Below are 27,122 nucleotides of genomic sequence, written 5' to 3'. Positions count from 1 at the left end.
ATGGAAAGAAAATTATTTTGGATCCTACCTCACAGCATACTCAAATGTCAGTTTCAGAAGGATTAAAGATGTAAAGAAAAAGAACTATAAAAATTTTAAATGACAATCTAGGAAAATATCTTTCTGACCTCGGACTAAAGAAAGATTTCTTAAACAAGACACAGGAAGCACAAACAATAAAGGGTATAAGATTACATTAAACAACACCTAAAAAGAATGAAAAGCCAAACCTCAAACTAGGAGAAAATATAGCCAAACTTGTAACTATCAAAGGATTTGTGTTCAGAATATGTAAAGAACTCCTACATTTCAATAAGAAAGAGACAAACAACCCAACAGAAAAATGGGCAAGGCACACTCACTCTATTCACAAAAGAACACAAATAGCTTATGACACAGGAAAAGATGCTAAAATAATGAGTAATTATGGAAATGCAAGTTTAAACCATAATGAGATACCATTTTGCACCTCTTGGGTTGGTATAAAGTATAGTGTAGTAAAGGTAGGGATGGAATGCAGTGTGAACTTTGCAATGGGAGGGAAAACCTGTACGACCACTTTGGAAAAATATTTGCCTGCACCTAGTAAAACTGAATTTGCATATGCCCCACATCCTATCAAGTCCACTCTTGGACAAATTCTACACATACTTACCAACAGTCATGCTCAAGAGTGTTCATAGCAATATTGTCCACATTAGCCAAAAGCTGGAAGCAACCCAAATGCCTATTAATAGCAGAATGTATAAATTGTGGTATACACATATGATGGAATACTGTACAGCAGTGAAGATGAGTGGGTTACAGCTCTGTGGAGCATAAGAAGTGGGCCACAGAAGGTACCACACAGTATGTTTCTATTTATTTAAGTTTCAAAACAGACTAGACTAAATAGTATCTTGTTTAGGAACATACACACGGTTGGTAAGACTATAAGAAAAAAGAGGGAATGACTAACCAAAGTCTAGCTAGAAGGGTGTGGGACTAGGGAGGGGCACATGAGTAACTTCAAAGTTGCTGGTAGTGTTGTTTCCTTACTCCCGTGATGGATTCCTGGGAGACACTGAACATACGTATTTTTTTAAACACTCTTTTGCCCATGTGGTAGATTTCATAATTGAAACAAAATAAAGAGAACAGCGCTTCAGTTCCCATGGCTCCAGGTAAGGTGTGGTACATTAAGAAGTGGATGATGTCAGAGCAGGGGACTGTGGGCCCACCAGGAGAGCTGGGTCCTCGGGTGTGGTGGGGGTTGAGGATTTGCCTGGTGTTCCAGCAGGTATATTAGACATGGTGGTGCATGTTCTGAGTCTGCTCAGAGAGAAGACCAGAGGAACTTCTCCTCTATGGGGCTGAAAGTGGTCACTGCTGTTAGAGAGAGTGGCCAGACATTCATGGACTAAGCCACTAAAGCATAAGTGACCCAAAATTCCTTTACAAACTATATTGCTCGGGGGCGCGGGGCGGGGCGCGGCAAAATGGCGGCCTCGCGGCGAGGGAGAGCTTCCTCCACGGTGGTATCCCGCTGCTGCATCCCTGTGGCCCTCCATCAGCCCAAGACCCAGACCTCCCAGGCACCTGAAGTCGGCTCTTGGCTCCTGCTTTTTACTGCTTTAAGCCCCCAGCCCCTAGCCCCACCTTCCCTATAAGTTTTGAGTAGTCATTCCACCTGAGTGGGAAGGGCGTCCACTAACAGGTGGAGAGAGTTGATATAACCTCCTCCACTGGTGCCTCCTGCTCAGCCCCACGCCGAGGGATGGCTGCCTGACTCCCTCCGGGCCCTGAGGGGCAGGAACACGAAAACCCCTCACTTGGAAAACTTACAGACTTGTTTCAGCATAAACAAATACAAAGTGTTCAGAGCTCAGGAAAGTTGCTAGTGGGTATTTAACTGCCCCCCAAAAGAGAGAAAGACATTTTCTTTGAAGAAAGTGAAAAAGGTCACTTTTTGCTCTCAGTGTTATAACCGGGACCTAGGTCAGGGTGATGCCACCTGAGGAAGCCCGGGGTGCCAAGGCCGTCCTGCCTGCAGTCACCAAGGATGTGCCCGGTCCTCTTGCTCCAGGCTAGGATGTCCCCTGGGGGTAAGCCCCAGCCCCACCCCGGAGCCCACAGGAGCCCTGCCAGGTGTGGTGACACCAGGAGGGGTGTCAAAGGAAGCCAGGCAGGGGGCCGTTGGCCGGGTCTCTGTGGCCACCCGAAGGTGCCTGGGCTGGACCCACGTGTTTGCAGGGCCTCTGGACAGGTGGCAGAGCAACCCCTCCTGTCCACCCTCCCCAGGTGGGTGCCCTCGGGCAGGGTCATTTGCTGGGCCTGAGAGTCCTTAACTGCTGGCCAGCTCTCATCACTCCCTCTTCAGATGCTGCTCTATCTGAGTGGAACGTACTATGCCCTGTATTTCCTAGCTACGCTCCTGCTGGCTGTATACAAAAGTCAGGTTTTCCGGCTTCCCTGGTGGCGCAGTGGTTGAGAGTCTGCCTGCCAATGCAGGGGACACGGGTTCGAGCCCTGGTCTGGGAAGATCCCACATGCCGCGGAGCAACTAGGCCCGTGAGCCACAACTACTGAGCCTGTGCGTCTGGAGCCTGTGCTCCGCAACAAGAGAGGCCGCGACAGTGAGAGGCCCACGCACGGTGATGAAGAGTGGCTCCCGCTTGCCGCAACTAGAGAAAGCCCTCGCACGGAAACGAAGACCCAACACAGCCATAAATAAATAAATAAATAAATAAAATAAATTAAAAAAAAAAAATCAGGTTTTCACTTATCCTCACAGTTACCTGGTCCTCGACCTGACTCTGCTCTTTCTGATGGGGATTCTGGAAGCAATTCGGTTATACTTCGGCACCAAGGGCAACCTGATGGAAGCCGAGGTACCGCTGGCCGCCAGGCTGGTCCTCACGGTGGGCGGTGCCCTGCTGTCCATCTACTTCCTGCTCTGGCAGACCCTGGTGCTGTGGGCCGACTCGGCCCTCAGCGCCATGCTCTTCGCGCTCCACGGCCTGGAGGCCGTCCTGCAGGCGGTGGCCATCGCCGCCTTCGACAGCTAGGTAGGCGGTGCCCGGCCCGCGGGACAACCCTGGACAGGAGACCCTCCTCAGAGCCAGACTGTGCCCCAGCCGTCACCTCCCCCGCTGACGGTTGGTGAGCGGGAAGGACATCTTCGTGCTGACCTGCCTCGGTGTTTGTTAGAGGGTCAGATGGTGTGGAGGGTCTATGAGGCGGAGGTGGGGTCGGGAGCCAGGGCAGAACAAGGTGCTGGGCAGGGGCTGGGTGTGACGGAAGCAGGGGTGGGGCTGTCCCGGCCGGTCTGCGGGGAATCATGGGGACGTCTCTGGTTGGTGGGGATCTGGCTTCAGCAGCCACCGACATCCAGGGTGCAGAGGGGGACGAGGCCTTCGGAAAGCAGGCAGCCAGGCCAGTGCCCTCGCGGTGTCCGTGGCACCTCCCTCTCAGGCAGGGATCGGCTGTCTCTGCTCTCCCTGCAGCTTCGGGGTGGCACAGGGACCAGGGGTCCTGCTCTGCGGGCCGAGCCCCGGGCAAGTGGTGCACTCTGCCGTGCACAGGAGGCACCTGCCAAAGGCCAGGCAGCTCGAGGCTGGGGGGTTTCTCCTCAGCCGTGACACCTTTCCCTTGGGGAATTCTGGAGAAAGGCGAAGGTGACCTGGAAGCCCCAGCGCAGAGGGGAGGGAGGAGAACTGGAGAGTCCCCAGTAGGGGTGCTGTCCGGCTCCCAGGCCCTCTGCAAGTGCTCCTGGAAGGAGTCTGCGCCGATGTTTTCTAGTGACTTCCCTTGGTCTCAATTTCACATTTTCTACGTCTGGAGTAATGTTGTGTTTGAGCATCTGGATATTCTCTCTTCACAGTATTTTTAAATAAAGAAGCTTCTCTACCTCAAAAAAACACTATATTGCTCAAAGCGAAGCAAACCTAACAATCCAGGCAATATTTGCACTTGACTTCAAAGGCCTACTCCATACAAGGGTACATCACCTAGGTTATAAAGTTGGGGGTGGGTGGGTAGGGCAGACAGGTGGGTAAAGGGAGACAGTCTTGTCTAAAGTACACAATAGTATTTGCTTTGGGACAGGGGCTCAAACCTCATAAGAGTGACAGTGGACATCTGGGGGTCCCACATGAGAAGCTGGCGTGGCTGAGGTTAGTACCAACAGCTGGGGTACCTGGCACCTGAACTGGGGTTGGATGATAGGAATGAGAGCAGAAGAGACTGGGCCTGATGAAGTGTCTTGACACTGTGCTGATGACAGAGACTTTATTCTTTAGGCGGGAGGAAGCTGTTGGTAGTTCTTAGGCATGGGAAATGACAGGGTTAGATTCCTATTTAGAGAGATCAAGCTGGTCACAGTGTGGAGGTTGCACTGGATGAGGGAGGTACAGGAAGCAGAGAGCCCAGCGAGAAGGTTAGTGAGAGGTGGTGCTGATCACGCTGGACCCAGCTAACACGCACTTACTTCCCCTAATCCTCACCCACCCTGACAGGAGGAGGCTGTCCCCAGCTGCCGGATGAGGACACTGAGCCTCCATTTCTTTGCCTAAAGTCACACAGCTAGTAGGTGGTGGGGCCGGAAGTTGGTTCTGCAGCTGTCTGGCACTAAGCCTCCTGCAGCCCCTGCCATAAGGAGACTTCCATCCTAGACTCCATTCTGAGCAGAGACAGGTCTCAGCTGAGACCTCAGAGGAAGGAACATGGGCAAAAGCAGACCTGTGCTCTGGACTGAAGAAGAGCAGATTTCAAAAGGCTTGAGGACAGGCAGGGTGTAGAGGGGAAGTCACTGCTAGAGGGATCTGGTGCTGCTTGTACTCATGCGAAGGGCCAGCTCATCTCTCTCCCCACTTGTCCCCATCCCCAGCTGCCCGAGTCCCACCCAAAAAACCAGCTTTGGGTGAGTGCATGGCAAGCTGGACCATTAGGTTATGTGCAGATTTTCTTCAAATTGACCAAGATTCAACTCAAAGCTTCAAGGACTGTTTGGATTACTCTATTTGTCCAGGGTACTGTATGTGCATGCCCTTCTGGCCCATATTGGCCCATTTAGGCCTTGGTTCTGGTCTCAGAACTGGGTTAGAATAGGTCTTCAGTTTAAATACCTGTTAAAGGAGGGTAATAAGTATCCCTGCCTCATCTGTCAAATGAGCGCTTAGTAGCAGGGGGTCTGGATTCTCATTTTAATGCAGTGGCCATGAGCGGAGCCCTTAAGGCAGGGGAAAAACTCTTCTCTGCTGCCATCTAGTGAGCATCTTGGGAATAACGCCTGAATGGAGGTCACCAGGAAAAGTTCTCTCTCCAAGGGGTTCTGAGCCAATGAAGAATGTGTCAGATCCAGGGCCATGCCCTAGATGTGGTCATCTGTGCCCTGGAAGCTGCCCACTGGAAAGTGGAGTCTTCAAGGCGAGACCTGGTGCAGAGCCCGACACACCCTGAATGGACCGCCTTCTCACCTGGCTCTGACCTAGTCATGCCTTATGTCACCCTCCCCTCTTGGCTCCCTACCTTCCTCAGGGTAGTTTTTGAACTAACAGAGTGCTTAGAGAGCCTCTGTAAGCCACCACATCTGGGGGCAGTGGGGTGCAAACCAAAGATTTATTTTTCAAGTAAAATAGGCAGCCCAGGAAGAGCAGAACAAGAGGAAACCAAGGCTGAGAACAGAAAGCTTGGATATGGAAAGACACAAGAAGCCAGATTGCAGCTGCCAGGGAGAGCTGGGGAGGCGGGCTATGGAGTGGTCCTGGGCCCTTGCCCAGGTGCTGGGGTCAAAGGGGCCTTGGAGACTCAACTCCAGGTGCAGCATTTGCAAGAGGAGCTGAACACCAGGCTCCTCAGGCATCTTTGCTGGAACAACCACCCCCCTGTACAACTGTAGTAGCTGGACCAGTCCAGAGGGTTGGGGTAGAGCCCGTCAGCTTTGCCCTGGCAGAATGTGTCTTGTCTGAGGCTGGAGCCATGCTCAAGTTAAGAGGGCTGGCCTGGTGCAGGAGCTTCAGGCTCTGGGGGGCCTGAAGACATATATGGAAGACCTGGGAAAACAGTGATGATTCAACCAAGGCTCCTCCAAAAGATCCCAAACCCATAGGCCAAGCACACAGGCAGCAACCATAGGCAGCAGCAGCTCAACACCCCATACCTTACAGGCAGGGCATAGTCAGACACCCAAGGCAGAGGACAGCCAGACAACAGCCACACCTACAGCCGGAGCACAGCTCAAGAGAAAACACCGGGGCTACAAGTGTCATAGGCAGTGAACGGCTATCTACCATCTGCAAAGACCAACCAAGTAATGGTGAGGGCCAGCGGGGTCTCACAATGAAGGCTGAGTGCAGGCCTTGAGAAGAGAGGCTGAGGGCCCTCTGGAGGGAAGCCCTGGTTACCAACACCCTGGGCAGGCATTGGTACAATCAGAAAGAGGAAGAAGAGTGTGAAAAGAGAATCGTTTCTACAGCTTCCTCAGCTCCTGGGGGTGAAATTTGGGAAATCACAGTACTGAGGCAAAATCATTTCCTCAGAAGAAGCCGGTACCTGAGGTGCCCTGGCCCCATACTCACTCAGCTCCAGCCGCAGCGTCTTGATGAGGGGGTATCGGCCCTGGTTGCAGAAGAAACCAGCAAAGTTGTCCATGTCCCGTGTCCAAACCATGACCCCACCCAGTCCCGTCTGCTTCAGATAGCTGACCTGTTTGAGGAGCGAGATGGGGGTGGAGGAGCCCAGGGAAGCCCGGCCAGCAGCCCCAGAGCTGGTTTCCGCATCCAGGCAGGGACCTCTTTTCTCCAGCACCCATGAGTTCTGATCCTTGCTGGGCATGATTCATTCTGGAATCTCCCTGCCCTGACATAAACATGGCCAGGGGTGGGCATGAGGGTGGAGGTGTGAGGAGTACATGGATGTGTGACCTTCCTTAGGTTGGAAGCCTTAACTTCCCAGCATTTTCTGGGCTGAGCTATTGTGTTTGGGGTACTGTCTGCTGAGTGTAATGAGTTCACTTACCATAGGGAATGACTAACTTCCCCAGAGATCTGAATCAATTCCCTGTCTTCATGTCTTTGTCCACCCTGAGGGCCTTCTCACCTCCACCAGTTCCCTGAGGCTTCTTTAAGGTATGGCTGTGTGTCCCCTCCGAGTGGGCTTCCCTGGCCCTAGCCCTGCCAGGGGCCATGGCTCACCTCTGGCGTGAGGCTGGGGTTACAGGGTAGGGGTGGTCGGAACCCTTGATGGCCCCAATCTCCCTCCCAGCTACCTCCCTTTCTACACCAGTCCCCACTCAGGGTTCCAGCTATGGTACAACTTGCTCTCAGAGGCTAGCTTCCCCTTTCCTCTCCATCAAGTCTTTCTCCTGTGCTTTCCTCCCCAGAAGGCCCATCTTCTCTGCTTTAAGACTTTCTCAAAATCCCTTCCACCATGATGCCTTCTCTCATCTCCCCCAGCCAGGATCATGCTGCCTCCTCAATTCTCCAGAGCGCTTTGTCTACACCTCCAGAAGAACCTGCCACAGTCTGCCCTGCATAACTGACAAGAGATAAGCAGATGAGCAAATACAGGTCCCTCTGCAGGTGCCAATGACCTCACTGGGGAGAGAGACATGGAAACAGGTAAACACACTCAAGTTTTGAGGCAGGAATTGAAGGGGTGTCATATAAGTAAATCAAAGGATCTATAATTTGAACATGCACCAAATATTGTCAACGGACTGAATAAAATGATATGCCTTACTGTATGTATTTCTCCTCTTATATGTCTGTAGAATTTGTGTTTAATAAAATACAAATACTTTCAAGAGAGATACTCAATGTAGAGCAATTTTTTTGCCATTGTGTCTTTTCTTAACCAGTAGGTGATAATGGTACAAAATGCTATCACATGGAGATCTGTGAAATGCTGGGATATTTCTCCTTGAAGAGGTTCTGAATGCTGTCATTGAATGTTATTGACAGGCCTTGGGCCCACACAGGACCACACCTTCCCAGCGGGGCTGAACCTCACCTTGATTTTGCAGCTCTCCACATCATCAAAACCCACCCACTGGTTGCTCTGAAAGGCATAGGGCACCTTCTGGTCCTTGATTCTGTGCTCAGCAGCCCCCTTCCAAGAGCAGACCTGGAGGAGCAGAGGGCAGAGCTGGGAAGGAGGTGGGAGGCACTGCAAGCATCTTCTCCCTGTCATGAGGAGACTAGAGACTGAAAAATTCCCATCTGAGAAGCTTGGAGATTCTAGGAAGTTCTAGACTGAGTGACCTAGAACTGTTGATTCAATGAGGCACCTGGGCTTAAGGATAAATCCAAGATGACAGGCATGGGATGGAATTTACCCGACCAGAATTCACTGTGCCTAGCATCCTCATTCAGAAATTATTGGAGAAGAAGCCCCTGCTCTGCACAATACTCGGGGTGGTTGTGGGTTTTCCTACTTCATAGTAAGCCAGGAGTCCTCCCTCTTTGGTGAAGGGGCCAGGAGTTCCAGGCCCCGTGGCTTGGGCCCCCACTCCAGTGTCCAACAAAGAGGCAAGGGTAAAGGATCATCCATAGGTGGGCATGCCAAAGATCAGTTCGCTGGCAGGGTCCCTTTCTGCAACCACCGTTGCATGGCAGAGTCCTGGTGGTGAAGGAGCAATGTCAGGGCTAATTTTCTTTGCCTTTAGACTGGTTCAGATCATCCAAGCCTGGGGGCTCCAGAGGAGTTTCATGAGCCTTTACTAGTGTTCCAACCCTGCCCCATCTTCTTTAGATCCTCTCTTAGACCCTGAACCACAGTGATTGAAGCTGCATGGCCCTATAGCCAAGAGCATGGGCTCTGGAGTCAAACAGTCATTGACTCAGTAAATATTTACTGAAGGCCAGCTGTGTGCCAGGCACTGTCCTAGACGCTTGGGATACCTCAGTAAACAAAGATCTCTGCCTTACTCAGCAACTTATTTGATCTTGCTGAGCCTCGAGCTTCCTGTCCATAAAATGGAAATGATAAAAATATTTGTCACTAAAGGCATTGTGAGAATTAAAAGATATAATGCATGTATAAGTCTAACATAGTGCAATAAAGGGGAGCTATGATCGTGATCATTACCATCACTGTTGTTTCACCCTCAGTACAACAGCAGGGAATTTTATTTATCTCTGTAACCCCAGTGCCTAGAACAATGCTTGACACTAAGATGTGCAAATAGAAAGAACAAATGAACACAGGGCTTCTTCACCGCCTCTGCACAAGACCTTCCCCCATCATGTATTACTTGACATGACACCCCCAGGCCTGTGACATGAGGAGGTACCCAATACAACTCTGTGGAATAAACAAGTAATGAAGACTCTTCCCTCAAACCAGGATGGTAGGCTCACTTTCCCCAAGAATCCACCCTGTTTGAGTCCAGGTTTTCTAGTTACCCTGCAACCTCTTAGCACTTAGGTATTTTCACTGTATTGATTTACGTGTATTTCTTTTTGCTGGTCCACATGATTCATCTTTGATCAGACTGGAGCTTTCTGAGGGCAGAGGTCAGAGCACCCTGCTAAGTTCTGTGGCATTTTTGTGCAAATTTGGAAAAGTCACCCCTCTGGCCAGAAGCAACATGCAGGGCACATAGTATAGAGAGTAGAAGGCCTCTTTGTAGGAGGATAAAGGCCTCCCTTCCCCCACATGGATCCAGGGCACACAGCTTGGAGAGCACTGTGCCAGTGGGAGTTCAACCCCCTCACCTCTCAGCTGAATGTCTTTGTATGTCTCCCCACTTGACTTGGCTGGCTTCCCCTGGGACCCACACAGTTTCCCAGATGAGGGTGGAGGAACCAGGTGCAATGTGAGGTTTAGACGCTCGGCTCAAGTGCCTGAAGAAGTGCACTTTATTTGTGAAAGAGCCACGGAAGTCCTAGATGTTCCACCCAGCTGAAACACAAAGATGTGGACTCCCCAAAATTAACAAACATTTTAATTTAGGGCTTTTTGTTATTGTTGTTTCTTAAGAAGGAGAAATGATATGGTCAATCTTGACTTTTAAAATATAGAATGGGCTTATAAAAAAATGTCTAGCCTGCTCAATGAGGAAGAGCTGGGCAGGAAACCTCCACCCACCCCAGTCTACAACCAAGCCTGCCCTTTCCAGGGACTGGGGTGGCGTAGGGGGGTTCTGCCCTGAGTGACATCCCCTGAGATGTTATCAACTTGGGAAAGCTCTCACCTCTTTCCAGAAGGACATTCAGTGCCAAGGAGCAAAAGTTACCCATTATCTTGAAGGAAATGGGGCTGAGGGTGTATGAAGGGAGCAGGAGCCATTTTGGCTGGAAACTTGAGCTCAAAGACAGCCTCCCAATTAGTCACTTGTTTGTTTGATGTTGCTAGATTGGTTGGCTGTGTCTAATATCAGCCGAGATGCTACACAGAAGTGAGGTTTCTCCTCAGCAGTGACATGGAATAGGAAAATAAAACAAACAAACAAACACGAAAGAAACCAAAAAATCCTGGCTTCTCCATGCCCTGCTTGGTATCCTGCTTTTCCCTTCCATTAGGTTCTTCGAGGCTCAAAAAGGGCCACTGGCAAGGGCCTGTGCCAGGGGCGTCCTGCCCCTTACCACATTGAATTCGGCCATGGCCCCAGTCTCTCCCTGTCTCTCATGGGGGGGCTGTAATGCCCTGTGTTCTTTTCCCAAGAGCCATGGATGTCATAGGCCATGAAGCTGAGGAACTGCAGTTTCCTGCATGAGGCATGGGAAGAGAGAGTGAGGGGCTAGTGAGCAGGGTGGAGCCCTCCCCCTTCCTTGCTCCTCCGTCCCCTCACACGCAGTGTGTGGCCTGGGGAGAGACCTGCATGGTGGGGGCGGGCTCCCTTCTTGCTCTGGGAGACGCAGCAGCATAGGCAACACCTCCGGTGGCCCCCGTCATCCTGGCCATTCTCATTCTTGGCAGCTCACGTCTTCAGCGTCCTCCTCCCAGCTGTCCCCTTAGCACCCTCAGGACAGAGTCCACTCAAGGACACCTCTTGCTATTTTGCTATTTTGAAGGGAAATCTAGCTTAGCATTTCTCAAACTTTAGTTGTGCACATATATCACTTGGGAATCTCATTCAGGTACAGGCTCTTATTCAGTAGGCTTGGGGTGGGAACTCATTCTCTCAGAGATGCTAAGTGCTTCCCTCTTTCCTCCTCCAGGGGTATTTCACTTTAAGACTGAATTCTTAAGGAAAAGGGCAAGGCTCCAAAGAGAGGGACTCCGGAGTGATGGAGTAGCAGATGTGCTAAGGAAACCCTCCTTAGGTCTGCTGGTGGTGCAGGCGAGCCCCTGCTCCATTCTGAGGGAAGCTCAGCCTGCCCTTGGTCTCTTTCCCCTGCAGAGAACACAGGGTCCATGCCATCTGCCTGAGACTCACAGAGCAATTTTGTCCCCCTCATATCCATCTTTTGTGCAGTGTGGCCCTGCTGGGACAGCTGTGCTCGGCAGGAGGTGTGCCTTCCCTGAGGCCTGGGCTTCCTGCTGAAAGGCATTGGCCAGGTCCTGCAGGGGCAGCTCAGAGTGAACACACAGGCGGGGAACAGGCAGCCCTGTGAGCTCCAAGCAGATGTTCCCACACAGGAGCCTGAAAACTGACCACAGGGCTGGTCTGTGCTATGCAGACACATGAAGCAGCTGAGCCTGGGGGCAGAGCAGCACCTATGCGGCCCCCTGGACAACTAGGTCTTCCCTATCTCACCCAGCTGTACCTGCACCAGGGCTATGAAGCACTGCTTATCTGATGGAGGGCTCCCCCGGCTTCCTGCGTACTCCCAGTCAAGGTCAAGACCATCAACGCCATATTTGCACAGAAACCTGATGGCTGAGTTGACAAAGGTCTGTTGATTATTGGCTATAGCCACCATATCCATGAACCTATGGGTTGATAAAAGGCAGTGTGGGCCTGTCTTACACAGGACAGTGGGTCATGCTCCCTCAGAGGCAAGTGAGAAACTTCTCAGGATATTGGTGCTCGGCTGTCTAGGCTAGAAGGGAACCAGAAGGGCTGCTTCAGAGACTGCTGGGATATTTGCAGGTGGGTTATGGGCCTGGCTAAGGGAAAGGGACAATGTAGAAGTGCCCCCAAACTTTGACATCACCAGGGGCACACTGACTCACTAGGAGTTCTGCTTCCCAAAATTCCCTCCAGAAGCTTACTGCCACATCCCTGCCCAGGGATTTGTTCTAACCTGAATCAGAGCTGGCTGTCAACCCAGCAAGGAGATTGAAAAAAGAAGAGGAATCGGTTTCTAAGATGAAGAGGAAGAGAAGCACGGCAGTTTAGTGAGGATCTGGGTAATCTTGGGGGCCTGCTGTTCTACTTCCCTGGCAGGTTAACATGGTTACTATTCTTCTAGCTCACATTTGTAGAGTGCTTTGTGTTATTGTTATTACTATTACTAGTCCAGAGTTCTTTACAATTTCTGAGGTGCCCCAAGAACAACCTCCCCACATCTTACTTTCTCAAGAAGTCCCTGGACTTCTTGGGGGTCTTGAGTTTTATAGACTGTTTCTATTTTAATTTATTTTTTAATTTAGCTAATAGCATCAGTTCTTAAGTGGGGTTTGTATGCCTGGGAACCCCAGGCTAAGAATCCTGAATTTCAGTGAAAAATCTGTGTATAAGCAGTGTTTTGGGAAGGGGAGTCATAAATTTCATCAGGTTCTCAAAAAGGCTCATGATCCAAAAAAGTATTAGAAAGACTGGTTTAGAATTTTGGGGACCTTATAGTTAGGACTTTCTAGGAAAAGTATGGTTCCAAATATACCATTCCATTATCTCCCTAAATCATCAAAAATGTCCTGGAAATGTCAATATTCTGGCATCCAAGCTCAATCTCGCAGACTGCCTTTGACACCCAGAAGGGGAACAAAAATTCTCAGACATACTGTTCCAGAGCTCAGAAAATATAGACATTATATGTTGTCTGGGATTAGTTGAGACCCTCCCTTTACACATTTCATGGAGGAAGAGACTGAGGCCTGGAAAGAGGTCAGACTCTCTGTGCTGCATTTAAAGCAAGACTGGATGTATAACGGCCTGGAGCTAAGCCCACTCCACTGCCTCCTGATGAGGTACCAAGAAGTCAGAAGGAAGGTCAGCCCCCAGAGTCCACTCTTCTCTCCCACTCCCCCTCACCCTGGCTACACCTCTGCCTGGCTGATTCCCTGACTGGGGGTCTCTCTGGCCAGTGAGCCAGTTCCCCACTAGGGGCCCTGCCACATTGGTGCCCACAGACAGCTCACTTCTGAGTGCCGAAGCTCCAGCCCCCAGTGGCCTGCAACGTCTTCAGCTTGGGATTCCTGGGAAAGAAAAGAGAAATGCCAGAATTTATCCAGCCAGGTCCTGGGGAGGCTCACCTCACTAACAAGGAAGCAAGGAGCCTGGCAGGGCTGGTGGGGTGAGGTAGGGGATATATAAATCCCTATGTTCAGATTCTGTACCAGGGAAGCTCTAGATTGGGAAAGAAAAGACACGTTCCTGCCTTTGAGGATTTCTTATCTGGCTGGGGAGCCGTACACTCAAGGAATTCAGAAAGCAAGAGATCAGAACAGATCTTCAGAGAGGCTGTATTAAGGTAGTGATAACACTTGAGCTGAAGGATAGATAGATTTTAGGAGAAAGAAGGGCACTCATTCCCAGTAGAGGGAAACAGTTTCACAGTCCGGATTCCACTTAGACCTAAACTGGAAGGGCACTTAAGGAGTCACTATCTACCCCCATCTCTTCCACATAAGCACGGGAAAGACCAGAGAAGTGATGAGACTTGCCCAAAGCCACACAGCGGGTCTGCAGCCAGACTGCAGTAATGGAGAAGGTTTCTGGCTTTGAGAGGAGGCGCCTGTCTTCTCCACCTCCCATCCCCACCTCCTCCACTGCAGCTCACATCTTTTTCAAGATGTTGAATTCCTTGTAGAGTGTCTCATCATTCCACGCTATGGAGCTGAGCTGGTGATTGTTCATGCCAGCAAAGGCACATATGAGGTGGGTGCACAGATTGGGGTCCACATCCTTGGGAAAGAAACGAACAGCCCCCTGTCTGTACTGGGCCCAGTTAGTGAAGTAGCAGACCAGTTTTGCCGCAGAGCCTGGCAAGTTGGGGCAAAGAAAAGAAATGGCAATCAGAAGGGCCTGCTGTGGACTGGCCTCCTCTGCCCAGAGGCAGAACTTATGTCATGCCAGAAGACGTTAAACATGGCCCTTCATCTGCTGGAGGCAGGGAGGCAGAACTTTCAAATCACAGCTTGGAATACTTCAGAATGTTAATTAAAATACAAATATATAAAGTGGCAGAGAGGAGGCCCCAGTTACAGCCTGGGTTTATGTTTCTTTAGTCTTGCTTTAAAGAGGTTTGCATTTGTATACTATTATCCCTTGTAGAGAATTGGTTTAATATCACTGACAAGGTTCTAACAAGGAGAATATTTTCTCTAGGAAAAGGCAGCTTGTTTCTGTCATCCCCACACCCTGTAGAATGGCTTTGTGTGTAGGGCCTCTCCTCCCAGGTGGGGGCTTGTCTAGCAGTGATGGCTCCCACCGAGGGCAGCACTGTGCAAAGTTGACCAGAACACAAAGGCCTGCAGCTTCATCCCTGCAGCTGCCAGAAGTGTACTTTGGGCTGATCTTCTCTTTAGCCTTGGCTTAGGGGTCCCCATCTGAAAATGACAGTGTGGTCTCTGAGGGCTCTTCCAGCCTTGCAGACTATGATCGTGTGGTTTGCACACACCAGCATTTTATGCCAGGGACTTGGCAGAATGATGAGTTTGGACTGGAGCATGTCTGTGGTCATGGTCTAGACACTAGGATTTCCTTTTGCACAGACAGGGTCTCTCTGCACCCTCCTCCATCCCCCATGTGGCCAGTGAGAGGATGAGGAGAGAGAGCAGTGCAAAGTGGCTATAGGAGAGTGTGTAGGAACCCAGAGCATGAAGGGCTGGCTGAGACACCCCTGGGCCCATGGATGGCTCTCAGAAGGAGGAGTCAAAGCTCTTGGGTAGTCACTGGCCCTAACTAGAGGTCACCCGGGAGTGAAGTTTGCCGATGGGACTGGGGCGTTGCCTGAGTGACATAGAAGGAGGATTGGTGAACTCCCCAAAGCAAAAGAAGGAAACAGGGGATTAACCCAGCGAACACATCCCTGGGACCATCTAGAAAGGAGCCAGGAGGCTCTTTTTATTTTGTATCATATCCTGCCATAGCATATTGAATATTGTGCATGAATATTTGTACTATAGAGGCAACAAAGTCTAGTGGTTAACAGCAGGGACTTTGGAATTTCATGCCTGGGTTGAAATCCCAACTCTGCAAATTTTTAGCCAGATAATTCAGCTTTCTCCTTCATAAAATGGGAATGATGATTGTTCCTATCTTAAGGACTATTGTGTGAATGAAGAGTTAATGTATGTGAAACACTCAGAACAGTGCTGGCAGAAAGTAAGCTCTGTTCTAAGTGCTTTGCATACATTAACCCTTAGCCCACACAAAATTCTATTATTATAAATATATACCATCCCATACCATAGCACACCATATGCCCAGAAGTAGCTTGGATTAAAGCTTTTGAGGAAATCTTCAACTTTTCTCTCTTCCCCATGTTTGCTATTTCTCTGGACCTGGCTGTCCCCTCCTGTGAGATGAAGAGGGGAAATGTGTGTCTAGTGCCACAGCCCAGGCTCAGGATGAGGGTCTGAGTACAGGGAGCGGTGTGGGATAGGAAGGGAACCCAGGAGTCCAAGTTGCTAAACATCACCCAGAGAGTTCTCTCTTGTCTTGCACAAGAAGGATCCCTCCTGGTTCTCCCAAGCTCCACATGCAATCAGTTCAACAGACACGGAAAGAGTGTGTTGTCCTTGCTGAGCCAAGGGGCTAGGACATGGAGCTGGAGAAGACTTAGGTTTCTTACTTCCAGTAGGTCAGAGCGCCCCTACTGGTGGTAGGGGAGACACCTAAGCCAGTAATTAGAAACGCTGTGATATATACTGTAAAATGTGTTCCAGTGCTATGAGAGCACAGAGGTCGGAGCAAGTGACCTCAGGAAAGAACAGAGAGAGGTTGACATTTAAGCTGGCCCCACGGACACACAGGAGTTCAGCTAGTGGGTTAGGAGGCTAGACCCTTCCCAGAAGAAGGAATGGCAAGGCCATTATGGGGACAAGGACACTTGCAGGGGCCTGAGCTTTGGAGGCGAGAACCCACTGAAATCTGGCAAGAGCTCTTGAGGTGGGCGTAAATGTTAGGGGAGTGAATGGGAGAGGGTAGCAGAGCCCAGGGAATGGGGCTGAGGGAACCCAGGGCTAGCTTCAAGAAGGGCACCACTTACCCCACTGGATCGTCAGCAGAACCATCAAACCTGAACAGCACAAAAGAGAAGGCAGAGGTTAAGATGTCATTCTTACTTTCCCAGCCCTCTATGGCTATTGAAGCGCAAGAGCGAGAAGTGGTCAGGGATGGGGGTGGGCTCAGGACAGTTTCCTACAAATCCAGCTTCCTCTGCCCACAAGTGACCCAGGAGGGCACTGTGTCCATCCCTTTACCCAGGCCAGACAGCAGGGGCCCCTACCTGGCCTGGGCTAGTCCCAGAGCTGATGGAAATCTCCATGAGCTGAGACTGCTCCCTCTCTAGAACATCAGTAGAGGGCAGTGTGGATTTAGGAAGATTCTAGGAAAACCACTGACTTTTAAGCTTTTTGGAGAGAAAGTTTCTCTTTTGAAATAAGCAGAAAACCTGTCCTCAGGATGAAAAGAGCCAATTTGGAAGGGCTAGGCCAGAGAGTTCATCTCTAGGTGAGGTCTCTGTACTTCTGCTCACAGCCACAATTGACTACTTTTTGCTGCTTTCCTGCCACACCCCACAAGAGGCTGGCTGAGTTACCAATATCCTTGGAGACCTAGGGCTCAGTGGGACTCCTTTAAAAGTATTTATTTCACCTCTCTGGTGACCTTGGATTTTCCCATTAACCTAATAAAACTTGCATGAAAATTTGTAAGGGCACCCAGGGTCATGGCTCCCAGGCTGCACTTTGCAGGGCAACCAGCTTCAGGGTGGAGAAGAATTCCTTGGCAGTGGGCACCCCTGGAAAGTAGGGGGCCTCAGAACATAGGAAAGACAAAACCACCCAATGCCGAGGGGTTCACTGACTCTGGGCTTCCAAAACAGGAAGAAAAGTCATTTTCAGCCTGTTGAGAAAAGCTTTTCCTTGCAACACAAAGCCTCTTGGGCTGAAAGACCTCAGGGGGGAACCCACAGGAACTGCAAGCCTGGCAGCAGAAGGAGAAATGGAATGACCCTCCAAAGTTCTCCTGAAAGCTTCTGCTTCCTTACAAACAGCACCAAGGAACCATTTCACATACACATCCCCACTTCCCCACAGCTCCCGGGGCCCAGCCCATACTCCCTGACAGCACCCACTCACCTGCCCAGGCTACAGACCACACCATGGTGCTGGCTCAGTGACAGACTTCAGCCCATGCAACCAGCTATCCAGGTCCTGCCCTCCTTTTATCAGGCCTCCCTGTCCCACCACAGCCAGGGTGTTGAAGTCAGACAGGGGCAGTGGGAGGGCACAGGGGGCAGGGGATGTGGTATGGAGGTCTAGGGTGCCAAGTAGCATGGACTGGGGACACCCGACACAATGCCCTTTAGCAATGCTTGGTTTTCTGGAACAATCACAGGGTGTAACCTGGGCTCTTATCATTGCCAAGCCAGGAGGCAAAGGGAGGGAAGAGGGAAGTGTTTCTAAACCTTCTGCTGAGCAAGCTTGATTCTGATTTTCTCTGTGTGGGCTGGTGAGGACCACGAGCAGCCCCAGGCTTTGGAGGAAGAGAAACACCTCATGAGTCAGGGAAGCAGGCTTCCAGACCAGCCTGCCTGCTTGCTTTACCACGGCCCTCTCTGAAATTTAGGTAATCTCTCTGTAAGATGATAGTGTTGCAAGTATAATCTATATTTTATAATAGTAATGTTTTTATTACTATCCATGTGATAGTAATATTTTATATCCATTGAGAAAAATACATAATGATAAATAGCAACTATGAGTTTAGTAATATTTTTAAATGCCTGTGTTTCTTATGAAGAATCAGAGGGACCTCTATCAGTGTCCTGTGGCTGCTGTAACAAATAACCTCAAACTAGGCGGCTTAAAGCAGCAGGATTTATTACCTCACAGTTCGGGAGGCCGGAAGTCTGAAATCGAGGTATTGGCAGGGCCATGCTTCCTCCAAAATTTCTAGGGAAGAATGTTTCCTTGTCTCTTCCATCTTCTGATGGCTTCTGGTGTTCCTTGGTCTGTGGCAGCATCACTCCGATGTCTGTCTCCATTCTCACAAGGCTTTTTCCTCTGTGTCTTTGCATGTCTTCTTTTCTGCCTCATATAAAGACCCTTGTCATTGGATTTAGGGCCCACCCAGGGTGATCTCATCTTGAGATTCCCACCTTAATTACATCTGCATAGACCCTTATTCAACTAAGGTCACATTCTGAGGTGCTGGGTGGAGATATTGGGGGAGGGGGCAGCATTCAGCCACTGCAGGACCTACTGGGACATGTTACTTATTCTGTGTGCAGACAGTAGCCAGTGCATACATGAACTCCAAGGTCCTGGCAAACCTCTGAGCTTCTAGGGGATCTGCTCTTTGGTCCTAGGCCTTAATATGAGTGGCCTGAATGGCTGAGTGGGAACGTCCAGTGGCAGCAGACTCTGGAGTCAAGTTGCCTGGGTTTGAATCCGAACTCTGTCATTTACTATCTGTGTAACCTCGAGCACGTTCCTCGATTTCTTTGAACTCCAGTTTCTTCATCTGTAAGGAGAAGTCCTCAGAGGATGGTTATGAATGCACTGCCTGCTGGCTGCTCTTATTCCTGGGGCTGCCCGGCCCTGACACTTCTGCCCAGTCTCTGTTGGTGTCAGAGATCAGGGCTCTGGTAACCTCTGTGAGGTCTCTGAGGCGGTCAGAGCTCTGTGCCCAGATGGACAGTCCCTGTGTCCTTGCCTCCTCTTTCACTTAGGGATCCTGCCAAGGAGCCTGTTCAGAATCACCTGAGGTCTATAGAGCTGCCTCAGGTCTTGGGATGTGGGCAGAAGGGGAAGGGTGAAGGTGGGAAGTGAAAACCAGGAGACTTTGAGAGGCTTCTCCAGGGAGACAGGTGGCCTCCTTATCTTGCCCCCTACTCCTGTACACATAGCTGACCTGTCAGCTTTGAGCTTTTCTGACTCGGCTTCATGTCACCAAAAGGACCCTGCATTGTGGTGTCCAGGATTCTGAGTCACTCTAAGTGCTGACCTGCCCCCAATCATCTGGGGTCTCCACCGTGCCCAGTAGCCCCACCATTAGCATCACTACCTTGGTTTATGCAGCTGTTTCTTTTCTTTCCCCCTGACTACCTCATTCCTGCTACTCTCTCCTGAAGCAGAATGCTCTTTTCCTTCCTAGCCCTTATCCTAATTTGAAATTATGTACTTATTTTGTGAGTTTATGAATTGAATGTGTGTCTCTCTCACTAGACTGGAAGCCCCAAGAGTGGGAACCATGTCTGTTTGTCCACTACTGTGCACTGACAACCCCAGTGGCCAGTACACAGAATAGTCATCAACAAATATCTGAAAATATTGAGTTTATTATTGAATGTTGTTTCCTCAGTCCTCTCACCACTCAATGTCAAGTGCTCAGAAAGTATCTGGTTGATGTGAGAAGTGCAAACCTCCCCGTAAAACCTCTTAACTATTAGCAGAAGCTATTCTCCCATATTGCAGTTGAAGAAACAGAAGCCAAAGCTTCTGTTTCTTGCAAACTTGCCCAAAGCTGGATAAAAGAGGAGCCAGAGCTGGAGTGAAGGTTCCCAGGCTCTTCCCTTTCCTATCTGGGCATCTTCTGATGGGCCTGAGCCCCAGGCAGGGGTGGACCTTGTGGATGCTGGCCACTATGGCCTTCAGTCATGCTGAAACGCACATCTGGGAGCCCCCCCCACCTCTGGCAAGAAAGGGCACACTGAGCCCTCTCTGGCCATGTAGGTTGTGGCCTTGCCTGTCCAAACGTCAGCTTGTTTCCTGGTCCTAGTAGACCACATCCCAGTGGAAGCTGCTTTTCTCACAAATAACAACAGGTTTGAGTCTGAGGCAGTTGGCATTCAGTGGGTACCAGAAATGAGAGGCGAGGATTGGATCTAGGTAGTATGGGCCAAGGCCAGAACTACAGCCCATTCATTTCCCTGAGCTTCTCCCCCACTCCCTCCTTCAGAGCCTGACATTCCATGTAGACCTCTTTCCTCTTCCTCCTTCCTTCTCTCTTTCTCACTCTCTTTCTCTCTCTCCTTCTATTCTTCTCTCCTTTATTTCTACACATAATTATTAGTATAAAATAATGTTCGTTGTATACTTTTCAGCATTAAGCAACATAAACTTAAAATAGATTTATGTGTTGCCTATTGGAGCCCGGAATTCTATACCCAATTACAAAGAAATAAACACCTTCTCAATATATTGTTAAAAGGAAAAAGCACAGTGTACCCATTGCACATGGTAGATTGAACACAGGTGTTTATCTCCACTCTCTTCTGAAACCCCCTCAAAATAGCAGTTAAAGGATTAAAATGGTATAAATCAACTAGGACGAAGTAAATGGAAGAGGGGACCAAAATAGATGAGAGATATCAACAGCTGTTTGGAAGATGAAACAGAATGAACAAGTGGAACTCACTCAGCAGACCTGAAAAAGCTGAAACCTCAGCCAGCAGGTGGGGAATGCACAGGAAGCAGGGGATTCATGCCAAGGCACCCTGGAAAGGCACAGGAGTTAGCAGAAAATTGTGAAGTGGAGTGAAGCTGACAACAGTAGGTATGAGTGAACTGTTTAGACCCCCAGATCTTCTTCTCCATCCCCATAAAACACAAGATGAACCAGAGTGACTGTAGATTTGGGAACACGTTGCCCAGCAGAGAGTGGAGGGGAATGGGGTGAGGGGGATGCCAGACTGAAGACTGAGACTGATGACAGGGGAATTAAATGAAAGTCTCTGAAAGTCTCTGGGATGGTCAGACCAACCAGCCCTTCCCTCCACTAGAGCCCTAAGCAGAGCATTAACTCCTCTCAGGAAAACAAACCAGCCTAAGAGAAAAGTTACCAAAACTCAGACTACTGAAACTCAAATGACATCTTGAATGGAATAGCCATGTCCCTATCCCATCACCCCAAAGTGGGGGCCCTTAGATAAAAAGCCACCAAGCCCCTGGATCTTCCAGTAGCGATGACTCACTATTGCAGATGGAAGAAATGCAGGATCACCAGACATTTGAGGAAAGAGTCCCTACATGAAAGAGATCAAACAAACAGAATAAAAAAGGAACTTGGAGAAACCAGAGTGAGTGGCAGTGAGGGCTTCTGATTTTCTAACCTCAAACAATTATGTTCTGACTGTTAATGATGAGCACACATTACTTTTACTTTTTTACTTTTATTATTTTAAAAAATTTAGTCTACCTGTTTGCTGTACACCTTCTAGATAACAAGCACTGTGCCAGGCACTGGGGACCCTGAGATGAATTCGCAGCCCCTGTGCCTGTGGAGCTTGCAGCCTACAAGGTTAAGTAAAGTACTGCTTCTCACTGGGGTCATTTCTCAAAATGCAAATCCCCTTGAGAATCACTCACACTTCAACCTTTTCTCAGTGGCAGGGAGAATTTTCCATCCCCACAATGGGCCCTGAGCCTTTTCTATCTTCCCCCAAACGTGTTGAAGTTGAGATTCCTCATTACTCAAGGCTTTAAATGTGCAAGGGCAGTGGACTTTAGCTTGGGGCCTTGGGCCAGGGTCTGCTGGTCCCCCTGAGATGGGTTCCACCTGGCCTCTGGAGAGCCTAGCAAGGAAGGCTGGTCAAAAAAGGCTCCTTTTGGGAGCATCTTGGCTCTGGCCCATTGCCCCATTAATATGAAATCTCATCTCCCACTCAAGAGCGGTGCACAGGCTTCTACTTCGGGTGCTTCCACCCACTCACTGCCTGCTGACTGAGGGACTCTATAAGTATCAGCTTCCTCTCCCGTGAGCTCCCTAATATCATCATGGGATGCGCTACCACAGGCTCTGAACTGAGCTGGGCTTGGTCCAGCAAGACTCATTGTACATTGTGCCCATATATACTTGTTTATAATTCTCCTTCCCATTTCTAGGCATTTGAGTTTTCCTTTCTTTTTTTTTACTTTAATTAGCATTGCCAAAGCTTTGTGTATATAGCTCATTATTTTTTGAATTTTTGAATTTTATTTAATTTATTTTTTTATACAGCAGGTTCTTATTGGTCATCAATTTTATACACATCAGTGTATACATGTCAATCCCAAACGCCCAATTCATCACACCACCACCCCCGCCCCCCTGCCGCTTGCCCCCCTTGGTGTCCATAGGTTTGTTCTCTACATCTGTGTCTCAATTTCTGCCCTGCGAACTGGTTCATCTGTACCATTTTTCTAGGTTCCACATATATGCGTTAATATACAATATTGTTTTTCGCTTTCTGACTTAACTTCACTCTGTATGAAAGTCTCTAGATCCAACCACGTCTCAACAAATGACCCAATTTCATTCCTTTTTATGACTGAGTAATATTCCATTGTATATATGTACCACATCTTCTTTATCCATTCGTCTGTTGATGGGCATTTAGGTTGCTTCCAGGACGTGGCTATTGTAAACAGTGCTACAATGAACATTGGGGTGCAGGTGTCTTTTTGAATTATGGTTTTCTCTGGGTATATGCCCAGTAGTGGGATTGCTGGATCATATGGTAATTCTATTTTTAGCTTTTCAAGGAACCTCCATACTGTTCTCCATAGGGGATGTATCAATTTACATTCCCACCAACAGTGCAAGAGGGTTCCCTTTTCTCCACATCCTCTCCAGCATTTGTTGTTTGTAGATTTTCTGATGATGCCCATTCTAAGTGGTGTGAGGTGATACCTCATTGTAGTTTTGATTTGCATTTCTCTAGTAATTAGTGATGTTGAGCAGCTATTCATGTGCTTCTTGGCCGTCTGTATGTCTTCTTTGGAGAAATGTCTATTTAGGTCTTCTGCCCATTTTTGGGTTGGGGTGTTTGTTTCTTTAATATTGAGCTGAATGAGCTGTTTATCTATTTTGGAGATTAATCCTTTGTCCATTGATTCGTTTGCAAATATTTTCTCCCATTCAGAGGGTTGTCTTTTCGTCTTGTTTATGGTTTCCTTTGCTGTGCAAAAGCTTGAAGTTTCATTAGGTCCCATTTGTTTATTTTTGTTTTTATTTCCTTTACTCTAGGAGGTGGATCAAAAAAGATCTTGCTGTGATTTATGTCAGAGTGTTCTTCCTATGTTTTCCTCTAAGAGTTTTATAGTGTCCAGTCTTACATTTAGGTCTCTAATCCATTTTGAGTTTACTTTTGTGTATGGTGTTAGGGAATGTTCTAATTTCATTCTTTTACATGTAGCTGTCCAGTTTTCCCACCACCACTTATTGAAGAGACTGTCTTTTCTCCATCGAATATCCTTGCCTCCTTTGTCATAGATTAGTTGACCATAGGTGCGTGGGTTTATCTCTGGGCTTTCTATCTTGTTCCATTGATCTATGTTTCTGTTTTTGTGCCAGTACCATATTGTCTTGATTACTGTAGCTTTGTAGTATAGTCTGAAGTCAGGGAGTCTGATTCCTCCAGCTCCGTTTTATTCCCTCAAGACTGCTTTGGCTATTCGGGGTCTTTTTTGTCTCCATACAAATTTTAAGATTCTTTGTTCTAGTTCCGTAAAAAATGCCACTGGTAATTTGATAGGGATTAAATTGAATCTATAGATTGCCTCGGGTAGTATAGTCATTTTCACAATATTGATTCTTCCAATCCAAGAACATGGTATATCTCTCCATCTGTTGGTATCATCTTTAATTTCTTTCATCAGTGTCTTATAGTTTTCTGCATACAGGTCTTTTGTCTCCCTAGGTAGGTTTATTCCTAGGTATTTTATTCTTTTTGTTGCAGTGGTAAATGGGAGTGTTTCCTTAATTTCTCTTTCAGATTTTTCATCATTAGTGTATAGGAATGCAAGAGATTTCTGTGTATTAAATTTGTATCCTGCAACTTTACCAAATTCATTGATTACTTCTAGTAGTTTTGTGGTGGCATCTTTAGGATTCTCTATGTATAGTATCGTGACATATGCAAACAGTGACAGTTTTACTTCTTTACCAATTTGTATTCCTTTTATTTCTTTTTCTTTGCTGATTGCCATGGCTAGGACTTCCAAAACTATGTTGAATAATAGTGGTTAGAGTGGACATCCTTGTCTTGTTCCTGATCTGAGAGGAAATGCTTTCAGTTTTTCACCATTGAGAATGATGTCATATATGGCCTTTATTATATTGAGGTAGGTTCCCTCTATGCCCACTTTCTGGAGAGTTTTTATCATAAATGGGTGTTGAATTTTGTCAAAAGCTTTTTCTGCATCTTTTGAGATGATCATATGGTTTTTATTCTTCAATTTGTTAATAGGGTGTATCACATTGATTGATTTGCGTATATTGAAGAATCTTTGCATCCCTGGGATAAATCCCACTTGATCATGGTGTATGATCCTTTTAATGTGTTGTTGGATTCTGTTTGCTAGTATTTTGTTGAGGATTTTTGCATCTATATTCATCAGTGATATTGGTCTGTAATTTTCTTTTTTTGTAGTATCTTTGTCTGGTTGTGGTATCAGGGTGATGGTGGCCTCATAGAATGAGTTTGGGAGTGTTCCTTCCTCTGCAATTTTTTGGAAGAGTTTGAGAAGGATGGGTGTTAGCTCTTCTCTAAATGTTTGATAGAATTCACCTGTGAAGCCATCTGGTCCTGGACTTTTGTTTGTTGGAAGATTTTTAATCACGGTTTCAATTTCATTACCTGTGATTGGTCTGTTCATATTTTCTGCTTCTTCCTGGTTCAGTCTTGGAAGGTTATACTTTTCTAAGAATTTGTCCATTTCTTCCAGGTTGTCCATTTTATTGGCATAGAGTTGCTTGTAGTAGTCTCTTAGGATGCTTTGTATTTCTGCAGTGTCTGTTGTAACTTCTCCTTTTTCATTTCTAATTTTATTGATTTGAGTCCTCTCCCTCTTTTTCTTGATGAGTCTGGCTAATGGCTTATCAATTTTGTTTCTCTTCTCAAAGAACCAGCTTTTAGTTTTATTGATCTTTGCTATTGTTTTGTTTCTATTTCATTTATTTCCACTCTGATCTTTATGATTTCCTTCCTTCTGCTAACTTTGGGTTTTGTTTGTTTTTCTTTCTCTAGTTTCTTTAGGTGTAAGGTTAGATTGTTTACTTGAGATTTTTCTTGTTTCTTTAAGTAGGTTTGTATAGCTATAAACTTCCCTCTTAGAACTGCTTTTGCTGCATCCCATAGGTTTTGGATCGTTGTGTTTTCATTGTCATTTGTCTCTAGGTATTTTTTTATTTCCTCTTTGATTTCTTCAGTGATCTCTTGGTTATTTAGTAACGTATTGTTTAGCCTCCATGTGTTTGTGTTTTTTATGTTTTTTTCCCTGTAATTCATTTCTAATCTCGTAGCGTTGTGGTCAGAAAAGATGCTCGATATGATTTCAATTTTCTTAAATTTACTGAGGCTTGATTTGTGACCCAAGATGTGATCTATCCTGGAGAGTGTTCCATGCGCACTTGAGAAGAAAGTGTAATCTGCTGTTTTTGGATGGAATGTCCTATAAATATCAATTAAGTCTATCTGGTCTATTGTGTCATTTAAAGCTTCTGTTTCCTTATTTATTTTCATTTTGGATGATCTGTCCATTGGTGTAAGTGAGGTGTTAAAGTCCCCCACTATTATTGTGTTACGGTCAATTTCCTCTTTTATAGCTGTTAGCAGTTGCCTTATGTATTGAGGTGCTCCTATGTTGGGTGCATATATATTTATAATTGTTATATCTTCTTCTTGGATTGATCCCTTGATCATTATGTAGTGTCCTTCCTTGTCTCTTGTAACATTCTTTATTTTAAAGTCTATTTTATCTGATATGAGTATAGCTACTCCAGCTTTCTTTTGATTTCCATTTGCATGGACTATCTTTTTCCATCCCCTCACTTTCAGTCTGTATGTGTCCCTAGGTCTGAAGTGGGTCTCTTGTAGACAGCATATATATGGGTCTTGTTTTTGTATCCATTCAGCAAGCCTGTGTCTTTTGGTTGAAGCATTTAATCCATTCACGTTTAAGGTAATTATCGATATGTATGTTCCTATGACCATTTTCTTAATTGTTTTGGGTTTGTTTTTGTAGGTCCTTTTCTTCTCTTGTGTTTCCCACTTAGAGAAGTTCCTTTAGCATTTGTTGTAGAGCTGGTTTGGTGGTGCTGAATTCTCTTAGCTTTTGCGTGTCTGTAAAGCTTTTGATTTCTCCATCAAATCTGAATGAGATCCTTGCCGGGTAGAGAAATCTTGGTTGTAGGTTCTTCCCTTTCATCACTTTAAGTATATCATGCCACTCCCTTCTGGCTTGTAGAGTTTCTGCTGAGAAATCAGCTGTTAACCTTATGGGAGTTCCCTTGTATGTTATTTGTCGTTTTTCCCTTGCTGCTTTCAATAATTTTTCTTTGTTTTTAATTTTTGCCAATTTGATTATTATGTGTCTCGGCGTGTTTCTCCTTGGGTTTATCCTGTATGGGACTCGCTGCGCTTCCTGGACTTGGGTGGCTATTTCCTTTCTCCTGTTAGGGTAGTTTTCGACTATAATCTCTTCAAATATTTTCTCTGGTCCTTTCTCTCTCTCTTCTCCTTCTGGGACCCCTATAATGTGAATGTTGTTTCATTTAACGTTGTCCCAGAGGTCTCTTAGGCTGTCTTCATTTCTTTTCATTCTTTTTTCTTTAGTCTGTTCCGCAGTAGTGAATTCCACCATTCTGTCTTCCAGGTCACTTATCCGTTCTTCTGCTTCACTTATTCTGCTATTGATTCCTTCTAGTGTAGTTTTCATTTCAGTTATTGTATTGTTCATCTCTGTTTGTTTGTTCTTTAAATCTTCTAGGTCTTTGTTAAACATTTCTTGCATCTTCTCGATCTTTGCCTCCATTCTTATTCCAAGGTCCTGGATCATCTTCACCATCATTATTCTGAATTCTTTTTCTGGAAGGTTGCCTA

General features: G+C 47.3%; 1 protein-coding gene and 1 pseudogene across 2 annotated transcripts; one reads left to right on the top strand and one right to left on the bottom strand.

Moving 5' to 3' along the window:
- Window positions 1–1,174: 1,174 nt before the first annotated feature.
- On the bottom strand, window positions 1,175–26,648 carry CHIT1 (chitinase 1). Its single transcript, XM_082434372.1, is given in 14 exon segments — window positions 1,175–5,967; window positions 5,971–6,032; window positions 6,558–6,684; window positions 7,990–8,103; window positions 8,414–8,521; window positions 8,525–8,565; window positions 8,568–8,598; window positions 10,566–10,612; window positions 10,615–10,688; window positions 11,360–11,484; window positions 11,691–11,856; window positions 13,228–13,284; window positions 13,869–14,070; window positions 16,302–26,648. Coding segments are annotated over 14 exon segments (1,359 nt in total). The 5' UTR covers window positions 16,327–26,648; the 3' UTR covers window positions 1,175–5,787.
- LOC309647762 (transmembrane protein 80 pseudogene) lies at window positions 1,479–3,047 on the top strand (annotated as a pseudogene). The gene is made up of 3 exons: window positions 1,479–1,583; window positions 2,360–2,432; window positions 2,824–3,047. The product of its transcript is annotated as a transmembrane protein 80 pseudogene (transcript).
- Window positions 26,649–27,122: the final 474 nt, after the last annotated feature.

The sequence above is a fragment of the Balaenoptera physalus genome (assembly GCF_965194825.1).
Source record: "Balaenoptera physalus genome assembly, chromosome: 1".
Classification (NCBI taxonomy): Eukaryota; Metazoa; Chordata; class Mammalia; order Artiodactyla; family Balaenopteridae; genus Balaenoptera; species Balaenoptera physalus.
Note: the sequence above shows the minus strand (reverse complement) of the source record. Positions and strands in the feature narration are given on the sequence as shown.